The sequence below is a fragment of the Phaenicophaeus curvirostris genome, chromosome 8, assembly GCF_032191515.1.
Source record: "Phaenicophaeus curvirostris isolate KB17595 chromosome 8, BPBGC_Pcur_1.0, whole genome shotgun sequence".
NCBI lineage: Eukaryota > Metazoa > Chordata > Aves > Cuculiformes > Cuculidae > Phaenicophaeus > Phaenicophaeus curvirostris.
The window spans coordinates 39,512,296-39,528,042 of NC_091399.1; the positions used below are offsets into that span (position 1 = coordinate 39,512,296).

Below are 15,747 nucleotides of genomic sequence, written 5' to 3' on the forward strand. Positions count from 1 at the left end.
CCCAGTAAAAACTGAAAAAAAAAAAAAATACAGAGTGATAGAAAATGGAGCATATCTGCATGGATTTTACTGGATGTCTATGAAATGATTCCGAATGTGAAAATGTATCTTTTCTTTGCCTTTAATTTCATTCAAGGATCATCCCAACTGAAAACTAGCTCCCATCTGTCATGTCATTCTTATGATTTATCAGGTACTAGAACATCTGCTTTCCAGAAACTTTTGGCAGCAGTTGCTTCCAAAGGCATACTGACAACCAGAAAATTAGATAGTGTCTCTTATGCAGAGTTTTGCAGTAGCTGTTTTCATTTGTAAGCTTTAGAGTACCTGGGGCTTAGTTCCATATAGTAAATAAACATTGTTTTACTTTTATTAAGTACAACTCTTATGTTACAGTCAGTTCTTCCATGGGCTCTGATGGGCTCTGATCAAGTTCCATTGAAGGTGATAGAGCTTATCACGTGCAATAAATGCAGCATTTCTTGAATATTTTATAGACTAGAGCTCAGGGATACTCTAATGTGCTCATATACTGCTCTGTAACATAGTTCTTTATAAAAGGAACTACTGAAATCATCTCACAAAAAAAGTTTCTGAGTTTCTGTCCAGTCACTTGGTGAGATCTCCCTTCTTTCCACTGGTCTTCACTCAGCTAAAGAAGGGCCAACTCTGAGGACTCCTTGTTCCTGTGAAGGACTCTGTTCAGAGGATGGGTTTTGCCATGGTAATTTTCCCCAGTGTTTCCCTAGGCATAAGTTACTTGGAGCGGTGCTTCCTGGAGCCTGAGATTCTTGTGGGAACAGTGTCTTTCCAAGGGGCTTTTTCAAGTGGAGCATTTCAATGTGGCTGTTGGCATTGTGCAGCAGAAAGATTAAAGCAGTCAGAAGAGCAGAAGGCTTTATAGACCAGCTGAGAAGGGAAGCATCCAGGGGACTGTCAAATGTTGGTGAAATTCCCCTCTCTGACAGCTCATCCTTCGCAGAAAGGCCAGTAGGAAAAGTTAGGACGAATGGGCTGAGGTCTGTGCCCCGGGTTTCTGCAGCCCAGCTCATCACAGCTCTTCTTCACCAGCCAGCCCACCACAGCTGGCCTGCAGGGACACACAAGAAGCAACACTGCAGCTCCACCAGAGATATGCTGGCCGGGGCAGCAGAGGAATGTGGACTGTCTCACTGCCTTCAGCCACAACCACAGGGAGAATATATCATGCAGGACACTGCTGATGACACCAGTAAACATCCTTTCCTCTCTCCTTTTCCAGTGTAACTGCAGACAAGGACAAGTCTATGGAACTTAAAATGGACTGATTATTTTCTTTCTTATCATTTTGATAAAGAAAGGAATTTAACACCCATTGTGTTGCTATACTTTCTCACAGAGGGCTAAAACCTGAAGTCTTATTTGTGTATATTATCTCTTTGCTGTCACCTGTAGACGTGAGGGCTGCAGGACTTTGTCCTAAAGCTCTTAAAATATGCCTACCTCTTGTGAGCAATTTTGTTAAGGATGATGTGGCAATGGTAATGAGGAGCTTGTTTAACAGTTATTTAATTAAGCTATTTACAGTACCTCTCTGTCAAATACTATTGTGTGAAATGCTTTCATTAAGCCCAGATTTCCCTGGGAAGGCCGTGTTCTAAACTGCAACAGAACATTGACCAGAAATAGTAAGAAGGAGATTTATTTACTATTCCCCTCAGATACCTGATCCTGTCCCTAGCATGGCCTCCACAAACTCTTGTGCCACATAAAGCTCACAGAGTTGGAGACATGTCCGGGAATGGGTTGAGCAACCTGGGGGAACAGCGCGTAGAGCGGTGCCCATGGAGCGATGCCAGTACACACACAAGAGAAGGAGGAGGGCAGTTGTAAGTGCAAGTGTCGGTCAGGAGCTTGTCCACTGCTCTTCATAGCTCTTGCTGTGCTCAAAGTCTTCTTCATGGGAAAAGAGGAAGATTATATGATGTATAAGTAGAGCCAATAATTTATTGTTAGCATTTTTGTATTCTCATGGTCTACTCATTATTAGCTAAATTCTAATTGTTACAGAAGAGAATAAAAATGCAGTTAGAGTTGTTATATGCACACGTTTTAGTTTTGTAGCCTAGTACTGAACTTGCAATTCCCATCAGATTCCCGAGCAAACTGAAGGCAATGCTATGAAATTCAGAGAAAGGGAAATGGAGGGGAGCTGTGACTCATCGCCTACCTGTGAGTCAGTTTAATCACTGCAGATATGCCCCACTTCTGTTATTAACACAGCTGTGCCTTTCCTGTTGTGTTCACAGGGAAGACCAGAATTTTCAGAAGTAGTCACCAAACTAGAAGAATGTCTGTGCAATATTGAGGTAAGACACTGCAGTGTCTGCGTGTGTGCTGTGTGGCTGGGACTACAAGTGAGGAGAGCAGCAGCAGCTGAGGAAAGCAGTGGCTTTGGAGCCTGCAAGCTGCTTGTGCTGCTTTGTCCTATTATTAGCCAATGCATTATGTTTATAAGGCATGTAGTCAATAAGGTTTATATGGGAGGCAAGGACGAGATGTTGCTGGGAGCATCAGGAGCTACTCAGAGGTATACACTGAATGAGGAGCTCGACATGAGGTGTCTATGCACGCTCACAGCCCAGAAGGCCAATCATATCCTGGGCCACATCAAAAGAAGTGTGGCCAGTAGGCCAAGGGAGGTGATTCTGCCCTCTATTCCACTCTTGTGAGACCCCACTTGGAGTACTGTGTCTAGTTCTGGAATCCCCAATATAAGAAGGATATGGAACTGCTGGAACAAGTCCAGAGGAGGGCTTCAAAGATGATCAGAGGGCTGGAGCACCTCTGCTATGAGGACAGGCTGAGAGAACTGGGGTTGTTCAGCCTCGAGTAGAGAAGGCTCCGAAGACACCATATAATAGCCTTCCAGTACCTAAAGGAGACATACAAGAAAGATAGGGAGGGACATTTTACAAGGGCATGTAGTGATAGGCCGAGGGGGAACGGCTTTAATTTGGAGGGGGGAAGACAGACTTTAAGAAGAAATTCTTCACATTGAGAGTGGTGAGGTGCTGGCACAGGTTCCCAGGGAAGCTGTGGCTGTCCCATCCCTGGAGGTGTTCAAGGCCAGGCTGGATGGGGCCTTGGGCAGCCTGATCTAATGGGTGGTGTCCCTGGACATGGCAGTGACGCTGGAACTGGATGATCTTCTCAATCTCTTCCAACTCAAACCATTCTATAATTCTATGTAATAACAGTGCCTTTTTTTAAAAATCTAGTTAATGTCTCCAGCTTCCAGCAACAGCAGCGGTTCTCTGTCTCCCTCTTCATCTTCAGACTGTCTTGTGGCACGAGGAGGTCCTGGCCGTAGCCACGTTGCAGCACTGCGTAGTCGGTTTGAGTTGGAATATGCCTTGAATGCACGAGCTTATGCTGTCTGGTCGCAGAGGTATGTACCAGTCATGGTAGGGCTAAGGAGAGCATGATTCGGAAAGGGACAGAAAGAGTCCTCCCCAAGACTGCATAGCTCATGTGCCACCAACAGAAAGCCCCTGCAGCAGGGATTGTGGCCAGCTGGGGGATGTGGCTGCATGGGAAGCTAGCAGCAGAAACACACCCTGGGGCTGATCCACTGCCAGAGCCAGCGAAGAAAAGCACTTCTGCAGTCTTGTCCTCTCCTGTAACTGCTGTAGCACATGGCATTTGGATTATCTGAATGCTGTGTGAGCCATCCGACTGCCAAGAAAACAGCTAAGAATTTTCATTTTTTACTATGAGTAACATAAAAATAGCAGACAGTCAAGTCCTACTGTATATGAGCTCTATATGCAGTACCACTGTTTTATCATGTGAAACAGCAGACCGATGACTGCCTATCCGAGAGGACAGTCATTCACTGTTTTATTGCTTCAGTCTCTGACTATATAGTGTTTTCACAAAATAGACCTTATTATTTTCCTCTGCCTGAAGAAGTGCTTCTTGTCCTTAATAATGGATGACCTTCAATAATGCAAGTGGTACAGTAAATGTATACATGATCCATACCATTGCAGGTCAATCCTCAAAGGGCTTTCCATTTCCAGAAAGGTGGGCAAGAGGTCAGGGGAGTGGATATGTGGATGGGTGGTGGAGAAGCCCTGCAATGCAGAGGAGTAACAGCAGAAAGAATTAGGGAAAGAGGTGAGTGGTCCAGTGAGAGGGAAGTCAGGAGCATTGTGGAGGTGGGTGGGATAGTGAAAGGTGGGTAGAAACAATATTCCAGAGGCATCAGCTGAGCTGGAGGAAGCTTTGCCTGCTCCTTCAGGATATGCCTGATCCACATTAAACTATCTCCAGCCTGCCAGGCAGCTCTCCTACCTCCTCTCACACGTCATACTGTCTGTCCAGGCATCGACAAGCAGCATCTCTATAGGGAACATGAATCCATCCATCCTTCTTAAAGATGTGTCTTAAAGAAGCTGGGAAATTCAGTGGCACAGACCTATCCTGTGCCTCCCAGCTCTTGCATCGGTGGTAGAGTAATAATTGTGTCCCAAGAGAGCCTGAAACAACCAGTCTGTGTCCTGCTGTTGCCAGCTGGTATCAATGTTTCATGTTCTGCTGCATGGACAATTCACTGAACTGCCCTTTCCACTTCATGACTTCACTTTACAGGTTGAAAAGCTAGATTGATCAGTTTTTCCAGAGAAAAAAACTTGAAGAGTAAGTGAAGCTGATAGCATGTCACTTTGCAGTAGTGTAATTCAGTAAACCTAGTCCTATATCCTCCCAAACCTGCACAGACAGACAACGAAAAGGCTGCCTTAGTCTCTCCTCAATAAAAGCCAGAAGCCATGAATACACCCATTAAGTTTAGATAGTCTAGTGGTAACAGACCTTTGGGGGAGTTATATATATCCACAGCATCTAATTAAGTTGATATAAAGTTCTATTTAGTACTGTGCCTTCTACTTGGACCACGAAAAGTGTCAAAGCCTGAGAACTGTGGCAAGTGGTATTTTCAATTAAAAGCCTTCTCAAGCACACTCCACGAAGGTAGGCCAAAGGAAAGAACCTCTTTTTAAAGCACAGCACTGAGCTGTTATTCTCATGAAGTACTTAAATCCAGAAGGTCCTTTTCAGTCCTCCACTCAAGTATCAGATACGGTCTGATAGATCTGAGCTCTCCTTCGTATCAAAACTGTCCTGAAGCACCTCTATGGGCTGCACGGCTTCCCTGTGCTGTTGGCAGCATCACTGTAACCATTGCCTTGTCCTTTTAACAGCTCATTGGAAATAAATGGACTAAGGACTAAAGAAGAACAATTTGGGCTTCTTGGGTTTGTGTGTGCTTGGTTTCGGTCCATCAGTAATCTGAGAAGGGCTGGCAGAGGGCAGTCCTGTACGTGATAGCTCCTTAGGATCAGGAATAAACAATGTGTTGGCAGGACAATGGTTTTGGTCAATGATGGGAAGAAAATTCAGTACTATTCTTTCCCAGTGAAACTAATTTGTGGGAATCTGTTAGCATTGATGCACCAAATAAATTACAATGATCCTAGATTGATGCCTAGAGTCGCTTCTAAAATAGTAACGTGCAGATAATTGTGAAGCCCCAAACAGTGTGTTTGAGGGAAGCTACTTTGAGAATGGATGAAATGTAAGCATGCGATTCATGTTCTCGCTTCACAACTTTTTCTTGGCTTTTGTTTACTGCAAATGCCAATGGCTGGGCATCAGGTTGATACATTTCATGTTGCTGCCTTTTCCTTCCAATTCTGTGGAAAAAGGTCTCATGGTCTGGAGATGTGACCTTTATCAGTCTTATCTAAACTGACACCTCCGATTTCATTTGCAGCACTGGCCAACACCCTTCTCAGGGTCCGTCTTTGGATGATATGAGAAGAAACTTCCAGTACCCACCAATTGACAAAAATGGTGAGTAAATGCAGACTCTCAATCTAACCTTCATGCCAATCTTTGCTTGTACCAGACTCAGCTGATGCATCCTAGAAGGACCTGGTGGCTGGCATGAAGCCACTTTCAGTATGTGCTTGTCAGGGTGTTACAGGCTTTATCTGAAGGCGTGAAGCAGAAGCAGACCCCAGCTCATTCACCTTCCAGGCCACAATACTACAGTGGGACTACACCTGCTGAGCATGTGATTTTTGGAAAGCCTCCCGCTGCTGTCCCACGGTGCTGCTCCTGCTGCCAGTACCAGCTGATCTCTTTGCCCGAATGTCCTCAGCTGCTCCAGGGCCATGTCACCTCCGCATTTCAGCCCTGACATGTGACCAGGGCTAGTCACAGAGGCTGCTGTGTTTGCTGAACAAACAACAGCACAGCACACATCATCACCTTTGCCTGGTGGCAGCACCACAGACTGTGCTAACACCATTTGCCCAGAGCCACGCAGATATCCTAGATCTCCTTCCCCCCACCCAGTACAAGTGTGAAAATCCAAGAGATGTTTTCTGAAACCATTGCTAGAGGGATCACTATCCCAGAGCACAGCAGTACACCTGGACACAGCAGATGCAAACCCAAATTCACCATCCCTGGAGGTGACGTGTTGATGTGGCTTTTAGGGACATGGTTTAGTGGTGGAGATGCCAGTGTTAGGTTTACAGTTGGACTTAATGATCTTAAAGGCCTTTTCCAACCTAAATGATTCTGTGATTCCATAATTCTGACACACTCTAACAAAAGCACCAGCGAGCAGGCAGGAATCAAGGCTTTGGCACTGCTTGTGCCAGTCATTTCTGCTCTGAATGCTAGGTAGAGGGGTTTTCATAAATGTTTATATCAGACTTGGAGATGTGATGACAAAAGGAGGCAAACAAAACTGGCAGGAGCCATGAGGCTGACATGACAGAGCACCGTATCAACATCTTCTGTACCAAGGAGTGAGACTGGGTTCTGACAGACAACATGGACTCCTAAGTAGAGGCATACACCACAGTCACTGCTGGTCAATGCCCAACAGGAAGGTCTCTCTGCTGAGAGCAGAGGTGTTCCATGCTACGTTAAGTTTGTTTCTGTGAGGCACACTTGCTAAGTATGCACGAGGAAAACATCGGGTTTTCTTCTGTATGCTTTATGCTCACAGACATTTTTATGCATGTTCAAATGGCAACTGTGTTGAATGGATCCATTGACTTTACGGTGTTGCTGTCCCCTGCCCTGGGGCTTTCTGACCCCACTCCTGGCACCTGCTCTCTTTTCTGACACTTTCCTACCTGTTTTCTCACCAGGAAAACACAGTATTCTGTTCTGCCTGAGGCATATCTCAGAAGCTCGTGATCTTTGCCACTTTTCACAGCCCTCAGCATGACTCTTACACTCCCTCCCCTCCTCTAAACTGAGCACATTGGGTGAGGAAAAAAAGAAAACCCGGTCATGCAAATATTTACCGAGTACAACACTAACATCAGCGTTGCTGTCATAACAAGTAGTGAGGCAACAACATTCAAAGCTGAAAAAAGAACAAAAATTTTGTTATTATTTGCTGTATGTGGATTCCCTTGGGACACAACTTTTATCAGGTACCCGGAAACTAGAAAGCTTGAGGAGGAAGAAAACAAGAACAAATCAGAAATATTTAGTGAACTCATAAAGTAGGACCATCCAGGCAAAACTGGAGAGGGTTCCTCAGGTCTGTATTTAAAAGGGACACAAGGGAATGAAGTGGAGAAAAGACTCTCCATGGCTGCATTTAAGAAGTGATTTCAGACTCCACTCATGGAACCTCGAGATGTATTTTCAAATGTACCTGTTCTTTGAATCATAGTTTCCATAAAAGGGAACCAAAGCATGTCCACGGGAAGGAAGGTGGCCCCAGCCAGATTTCCACGTTCCAGGTCAGGATAGCAGACCTGTGGTGCAGCATAGCTTGATCACAGCCAAGAGGTGGTCAAGCTGAGCCTTGTGCTAACTCAGCTAACAATGGAAAAATGCAGACTGGTACAGAGGAAAGTGGAGATCCTGCCTGCTAAACACAGCAGGAGTGAAAAGCCACTCCTTGCCACATGCTCCATTTAAGCAGGCTCATGCATCTCAAAGTTGGGTCCTACAGTGTCTCTAGGATATGTATTAATAACTCAAGAAGCAGCTGAATCACCATACCTTGTTGCCAAGACCAGCCTCAGCTGCTTTGGAGGCCCACGACAGTACTCTGCCGCCCAGCCATCACTTGCTCTGACTACATCCCAGTCTTCAAGATCTTGTTAGAGTGATCAAGCCAGTGCCATGCAGAGCAGCACACCAGAAGACAAAACTCTGAGCCCCTTTTATTAGAGTGCCTGATCTAATGACTGCAAATATTTGCACCCGTTATTTATGCCACATAAACTGATTTCACAGCTGTCTTTCCCCATTCATGTCCATTTTTATCTTTTTTCCTCTACTTGCTTTTTGCGCAATGTTTTCCATTATCCTCGTTTGCACTTGCAGTCCATAAACAGTAGAGAATACATTCACTTTTTTTCTTTCTCAGTAAAAGACCCCTAAGCACTCTGCTTCTGTTTCTGCAAGAGCCTTCGTGATAGTGAACAATTTTCTTCATTAAGTGTATCTGAAAATAGAAATTCCACAAGTAAACACAGCCATGACTTCAGAGAAAGCAAAGCACCTGCTCTTCATGGGAAGCATCACAAATTGTGAGTTAAACAGTACCAGGCAAGCAGTGAAATCACATAGGGCAGATGCATGCTGCCCAAAGAAAACTGTTTATCCTCTAAAATCTAAGACTGATGTAAACACAGAGTTTAATTTTTACTTTACTTTCCGCCTTGCTCACTGCACCTCTCAGATGCTGGCAGATGAGCTCATCATGCTGCTGCAACAGTTACCAGAGTTTCCTGGCTGCAGAGAAGGCCCTGGCAAGGCTTGTGGCACAGAGGCTGTCCTGCAGGCAGGGAAGTGTCTGTACTCACTGAGTAGTTGTGCAACAGGGCAATCCCAGGCTGTGGCGTAACACAGCATCATCCCTCTTGGCACCGGGAAAGGGCACCTGTCTTCCTTGGCAGGGAAGACAGGAACCCTGGGATCGAAGCCAAGCATCCCCACGCTCTTGATTCTGACTGATAGGAAACTCTCAGGCACTGCAAGGGGGGAAAAATCCACACAGGATGTGGTCAAGGGGGCTGGACACATGAAAGCATGTATTAAAGAGAAGGTTCCCCACCGTGTGGCAGCAGGAAGGCAAATGGAAGTGGCAGGGGAGCAATGGATGGTCTCCCACCCAGTGTGACCCATGTACCATGGCACAGTGCAAAGTATTGTCATCATAGCTCAAACGTATGTCCTGCTCTTGTGATGGCACAGACTGTCGTTCCTCATGTACACAGTGCTGCCCCATAGCTTTGGCTTCAGCGATGACACATGCTGCCTTCACCTCCCAATATTCAGGGCACATCCAGCATGGGCAAGAACATTGAGGCACGGGACATCTAGTACATACGTGAGATTTCTGCCACACTTCAAAGCATAGTGTGTCATGATTAGGAGATAAACCAAGGTTGCTTGATCACAGTTTAGGGATGCCATGGCCAGTTCTGCTGTAATTACCAGAGTCTTAATTTTGTGTGGCTATGTGTCTTTTCTGTTTGGCAGCAGGAATTTGGCATGCAGGAGCCTTACCAATGTTTTCTAACCCTTCTCCAGCCCCACCTTGTGACCCAGAAAGTTTTTCTGTTCTAGCTTCTCTGTTCTCTTGTTTCCCAAGCATCTGAATATCTCTGTACAATGTCCAGTTATCAAGATATTTGAGTTGGCGCTTGTGGATTTTTAATGCTTGTACAGTAAAATGTGAAACATGAGATTGATGACACTGTGTAAAGGGAAAAATGGTTTCTTTGACATTGTTGGAGCAGCTCATTCCAAATACAGCGCTGGCAAGAGCAGCTGCTTTCTGTTTTGTAGCGTTAAGATTCAAAATATTTTAAGGACACTTATCAGACTATTTATTTCGAGCTCTTTGAAGCTCTAGCTGAAAGGGTATAAAGGTATTTCTTTTAATGGCAAACTTCCACTGTGTTATTAAAACATTGAGCTTCATGTTTTTATTTCAGCCACCAAAGTTGCTTTGCACTTGTCCTTATGAGTTCACTGCATGAAGGACAGGGCCTATTTGCTTGCAATTGAAATTTTCTCTCAGCAGGTGATGGAAATCTGCAGACAGTAACAAGGTATCAGCATGATCTGTGCCTATTTATCTCAAAATTATGTGCCCATTATTTCATTGACATTCTCAGTGCAGGAAAGTGTGAGGAGGAATCACTGTTACGTGGAGCCACACATAAACTTCTCTCTGCATCTTGCAGGCTACGTGTCAGATCCCATGAGTACCATGAGATTCCATTCCTGCAGCAGCAGTGGCAGCTTTGAAGAAAGCAGCTGAAAGCCTCAGCCCTCCACCTGCGGAGAGACTTGCCACCAACCAGAAGTAACAGTTCTCTTCAATAATCCTGGCTCCTGGGCACCCTGTGTAACACCAAGTGTTCCTAAACTGAACAGCTTTATTCATTCACGGCAAATATATATCTGTTATATCTTCTGCTCTAGCACCTTTCTCTGCTTTCCTGCTTGAGGGTGTGGGGTTTTTTGGCGGTGCGCATATGTTCTTTAACAAAGCGGACGTCCACAAGGAATGCTGCACTTACATCTGGAGCATTAATAATATGATGAGATGAAATTAAAATGCATCTATTATAGTTTCAGAGCTCTGAGGCAAGGTGCTGCTACCTTGGACAGCACGAAGGCGTGGGGCTATCGGCACCTCCTGACTGGTGGGTGCCAGACAGCTGCCAGCCCAGATACATCAAGAAGAGGAGCAACCTGTTGCTCCCCACCACTATCCAGGCTGCTGTGGAGGCAAAGCTGTTCCTGCTCCCAGCTTCTGAATAGCTCGACTTTCTTTTGTGAGTTCCCTGAAGTCCCAGTTGTGTCCCATGTCTCATTTTCTGCACCACGGGCTCAGGCAGCTCCCCAGCACAGCAGCCCATGGCTACAGCTCTTCAGAGCCCTGATCTGTGGAAGCTTTCCTGCTTGCTGAAAATAAAGAGATGTTTGGATGGCTGTTTTAACTGTATTCTTCCAGACATTTGTGTTTTCTTATCCACTTTCTTGTTTTGGTTTGAGTGATTGTTTTCCCTGAAGAGTGTAAGCTTTCATTCAGTCATTTCCTCACAAAAAAAAAGCGCAGCACAGTTACTGCAAACCAAACTTTTAACCAGAAGGAAAATATGCAAAACTAAATCCTGGTCCATAAATGTTCAATGCAGACAGGTAGAATTGCATCACAGATGTGACAGTCTTAACGTAGTGCAAAGCTGCGGTTTTGACTCAAAGCAAACCTGCAGCAGGAGGCCATTAGGCACAAGCTGAGCTCCAAGGGCTGTGAGAAAATGACCAGGCTTTGCAGCAGCAAAGCTGATCTCTAGAAAGTAAAAAGAATATAAAAAGGGCTGGGGGGAACTCAAACTCTCCTCTTTGAAGCAATTACAGTTAATTGTACTGCTATTTTCTGTAATCTTTTCTCAAATTAGAAAAAAAACTAACTGCAAGCAATCCTGCTGTAATATTATTCCCTACCTGGATTCAAAGACACAACTGTCGTATTGGCCAGGTGCAAACCAGTGCTGCCACGTGTTACTCTGCGGATACTTTTCAGGATGTTGGTCTCTTAGAACTATGATCCCTGAACCGAGGTCTTTGATGAGGCATCCTGCAGTGTGACACAGATGAACTAGAAAAGTGTAGACTTTCCCAACTAACATCTCCCATGCCCACCATAACTTTCACAATCCTGAAGCGATGAAAATGGGGAAGATTTCACTTAGCAAGGGTCAGAGATGGTTTTTTATTTGTTTTGTTTCACTTGCTGAAAAATGCTGTGGGAGGAAAGGGAAATAACTACATCTCACTGTAAGTGAATTGTTGCTGTCAGCCCCTGGTAGCACCCAGCAGTTACCTTCTCCTGTGTTTGGTCCTTGTTTCAGTTGTGGTCTCAACTGCATGAGCAGTCACTGGGCTAATGCAAACAATACAATAAATACACAGACGGCCCTGGGATGCAGCTCACTAGGGGACATGTTGGACCCTTTGTCAAATTCCCCAGCCTCCATAAGAAGTGCAGCTGGGAAAAACATCCCATTGGTGCAAGTGGCCCTCAGCGAGCCTCCCATCCAGCTCCCGACCGCAGGAGCCAACGAGCCTCAGCACCTGACCCTGACAGCACCAGCACTGCCTGCTCCGGCACCAGTCCCTGTGCCCTCATGGGCTGTGGGTTGAGGCAGAGCCACTTCTTCCAGCCTACAGAAACATATTTGTACCTTGAGCTTCGCATGAGGGGCCCAGCCCTCTCTTTCCAGCTCACACTTGTGCTTCCTTTTAGCACGGACAGAAAGCTCTGACTCTCCCATCCTTACAAAATGTCTCCATAAACTCAAAATCACACCCATGGCAGCCTCTTCACTCTGCAGTTGAGCCAGGTTTTCATGACCTGATAGCCCTCTCAGTTTAACACCTAATCATTGTGAAACTGAGGAATTCAGTGCAGCAAAATGAAGAAAACATTAGTGCAGCCTCTGAAATGGTGATTTGTAAATGGTGAGATGGAATGTCAACTGCAATGTGTTAAAACAAGATTAACAACTAAGATAACAATATATAGTTCTCTGAAATCCCTTTTGGCCAGAAACACTCTGAGGACAAATCCTGATGCTTCTCCAGCGCTGAATAAAGAATAACTGCCTTAATAGTTAAATTAATTATTGACTGTAAATTTTTTTGTTTCACCTCCTGACTGCAGTGCAGTGTTTCAGAGGATCAAATACTGCTCACCACTGGAAGGGTACTTCTCCTGATGCTTTCACAGCTTTCAGAGACAGTAAGTCTTTGGTCTGAGCAGGCCTCTGGACAAACCTGTAGAGCTCTCCACCCCATCTTTGCAAAGCTTTAGCAATAAGTCAGTGTCACAACGTGGGCAATGCTCTCTTAAGAGCTTTAATGCAAAGGAGCAAGAGGAAGCTTCAGTCTTTCCCATAGATCAAAGGAGATCATCTATCATCATGACAACTTTTCAGAACAATGATTAGCATTGTTATGTTGCAAATGCCTCACCTAGCAGGAGTATGGCTATAGAATTTGTGGTCCTTAAGTCTTGAAAGAGCATTAGCCAATGAGAGAGGAAACAGCTGTGCACAAGGACCCCACCCTGCAGCATCAGAGCTGAGAATAGGCACATCTGCATGACTCAATGCGAACAGCCAGAATTTGTTCTGCTTAAAAACATCCTCCTTGATCATTTCCCATTTTTAGTTCCTGAAAGCAGAAAAAGAGGGTAAAACACACTGAAATCAGCATTCTTCCTCCCTCAGATAAATCACGGTGGGGAGAAAGAGATGTCCCCTGAGCCAATTCCAGTTCATTGCTAACAAACAATTCCAAGCTTGCTGCTAACACCCTCCCAGTCAAACACAACATTACCAACACAGGCTGAACTCTGTCCTCGTTGCCCTGAAGTCCTCAGCACAGGAAAGACATGGACCTTTTGGAGTGGGTCCACGAGAGGCCGCAAAAATGATCTGAGGGCTGAAGCACCTTTCCCTATGAGGTCAGGCTGAGGAGTTGGCGTTGTTCAGCCGGGAGAAAAGAAGGCTCCGGGGAGACCCTACTGTGTGTTGCCTTTCAGTACTTAAAGGAGGCTTAAAAGAAATACGGGGAGAAACTTTTTAGCAGAACGTCTTGTGACAGGACAAGGGGTAATGTCTTTAAACTAAAAAAGGGAAGATTCATACGAGGTATAAAGAAGAATTTTTTTTTACTGTAGGGGTGGTGGGGCACTGGAACAGGTTGCCCAGAGAGACGGTGAATGCCCCATCCCTGGTAACATTCTGGGTCGACTTGCACGGGGCTCTGAGCAATCTGATCTGGTTGAAGATGTCTCTGTTCACTGCAGGGGACTGGTCGGGGTGGGCTTTAAGGATCCCTTCGAGCCCAAACCGTTCTGTGATCCTATGATTGCAAACCGTGACAAAACAACATCCAGATTCCTCTGCAACTAGGGAAAATCTGTTGTATTCTTTCTAGAAGTAAAAGCAACATCGGAACAACTGGCAAGTTTTGAGGAAACCTATGCAGAGCAGACGGGAGAAGGTGCGTTTAGGGTGCTGATGAAAATTCCCTATGTGACTCTCTAATTGACCAGATGTTTCACACATAGAGCTCCCAAAGCACAGGTAGGCACCAAGCTGAAGAATGCTGAGGCAGACAGAGATTCGATCTCATTCCTCAGAGTTTGTACTGCCCAGTGTATGAGACACCAACAGGACAGAAAGTATTAATGATCTTATCTGAAAAAATTAGTACCAACATTAAATTTCTGTTTCAACATGAATTTGTTGTTACAAATACCTCTGCATTAAGTCTCTTTCCCTTGCTTAAAACAATCATACAGTGACATGCAGCCACTGTACCTGAAAACCAGAAACTAAACTGGATTAGTGAGCAGAAAATAGAGCAAGGAAAGCAAACTGCATTTGCAGTAATGCCTCTGTGTACTCACTGTTACCAGAGCTGCACGGTATGATCTCTCAGCCCTTCCTTGGAAATGCCAGAAGTGGACACATGGAAGCAACAACAACAAACAATCAAAAAGTTTTTGAAGGCAAAAATGCTGTAGTTTAGAGGGCTCTTTACAAGGCCAACTGCTATTTTTCGACAGGTGAAAAGCATCTCTTTAACCTGTGGACTGTCACAAGGAATTACTTCAGCTGTGTAAATCAGTAAAGATACATTTGAGGCACAACCATCAGTACTCAGTGACAAGCTACTGAGAATACCTGGCAGTTTAGGGAGTTAAAAGAGGCCTTTCTGATCAGCCAAAAATGAGTTTTGCCAGTGGCAAGACTGTTGCATAGTTTGCTTTTCTCACATATGCTTTGTTCAATAAATAGCATTTTTTCGGGAGAGGGGTTGAGGAAGGGCACACCTTGATTTTTCCCTAAGTGCCACCTACATTTTATCACTTTGAAGTTAATTTTTAACTAGCCATGGGAAGAAGAGCAGAAATTACCATGGGTAGCCTTTCAAAACTGTAAAATTAATAAAATTATCCATTAGTGTTTGGTAGGAACGGTTGGACTCGGTGATCCGGTGGGTCTCTTCCAACCTGGTTATTCTGTGATTTCAATAGGTTTGCTTCTTACCAATTTCCCCATTTTCAGATCACAAATATACTTGTATTTTGAAAGGGAAGGAACAGTACATCTTTCATAGCCACACCTAGAGTTCCCTGAAGATGAAATGGCCAAGTTCAGCTCAATTCCGTAAGTGTCTCAAGTCCTCCGTCCACCTTAGGAATCAGTTGCCTTAAAGGACTCAGAGACATGAAGAGTAATGCAATGTCCCAGGTATAAAGCTGGCTTGTGCCATCCCACAGGTGTGCCAGGGAGCTGTGTGTGGCACTGCCAGCATGCAGAACAAGGGAGGGAAAGTGGGGTGTATGAGCAGGGGAAACCAACCCGTACTCTGTGGGGAGAGCTGTTGGGATGGGCAAAGGGGCATTTCCTTATCACAGGCCAAAGTTCACGGGTTTCTTTCCTGTAAATACAGCTGTCAGAGAAAAAGTGCGAGAGAAAAGAGATGATCCCACTAATATGATAGGAGACCAGAAACTGTGGAGTGGCTTTGGGAAATGTGATTTTTTTTTAATCAGTATATAAACCCAGAGTATTTGAAGTGAGGGATTTTCAGAGCAATAAGAGAACTTGTACGAGTTGGCAT

The 15,747-nt window shown here is 45.0% G+C and overlaps 1 protein-coding gene across 1 annotated transcript in view; it reads left to right on the plus strand.

Annotated features, from left to right (window-relative positions):
- LOC138723109 (serine/threonine-protein kinase TNNI3K) overlaps positions 1 to 10,491 on the plus strand; it is a 79,255-nt gene extending 68,764 nt beyond the window's left edge. The window contains exons 22-25 of the mRNA XM_069861996.1: positions 2,289 to 2,348; positions 3,261 to 3,430; positions 5,819 to 5,898; positions 10,284 to 10,491. Coding sequence (XP_069718097.1) covers positions 2,289 to 2,348; positions 3,261 to 3,430; positions 5,819 to 5,898; positions 10,284 to 10,360 — 387 coding nt within the window. The 3' untranslated portion in view covers positions 10,361 to 10,491. The remainder of the gene's footprint in view (positions 1 to 2,288; positions 2,349 to 3,260; positions 3,431 to 5,818; positions 5,899 to 10,283) is intronic.
- The last annotated feature ends 5,256 nt before the right edge of the window (positions 10,492 to 15,747 follow it).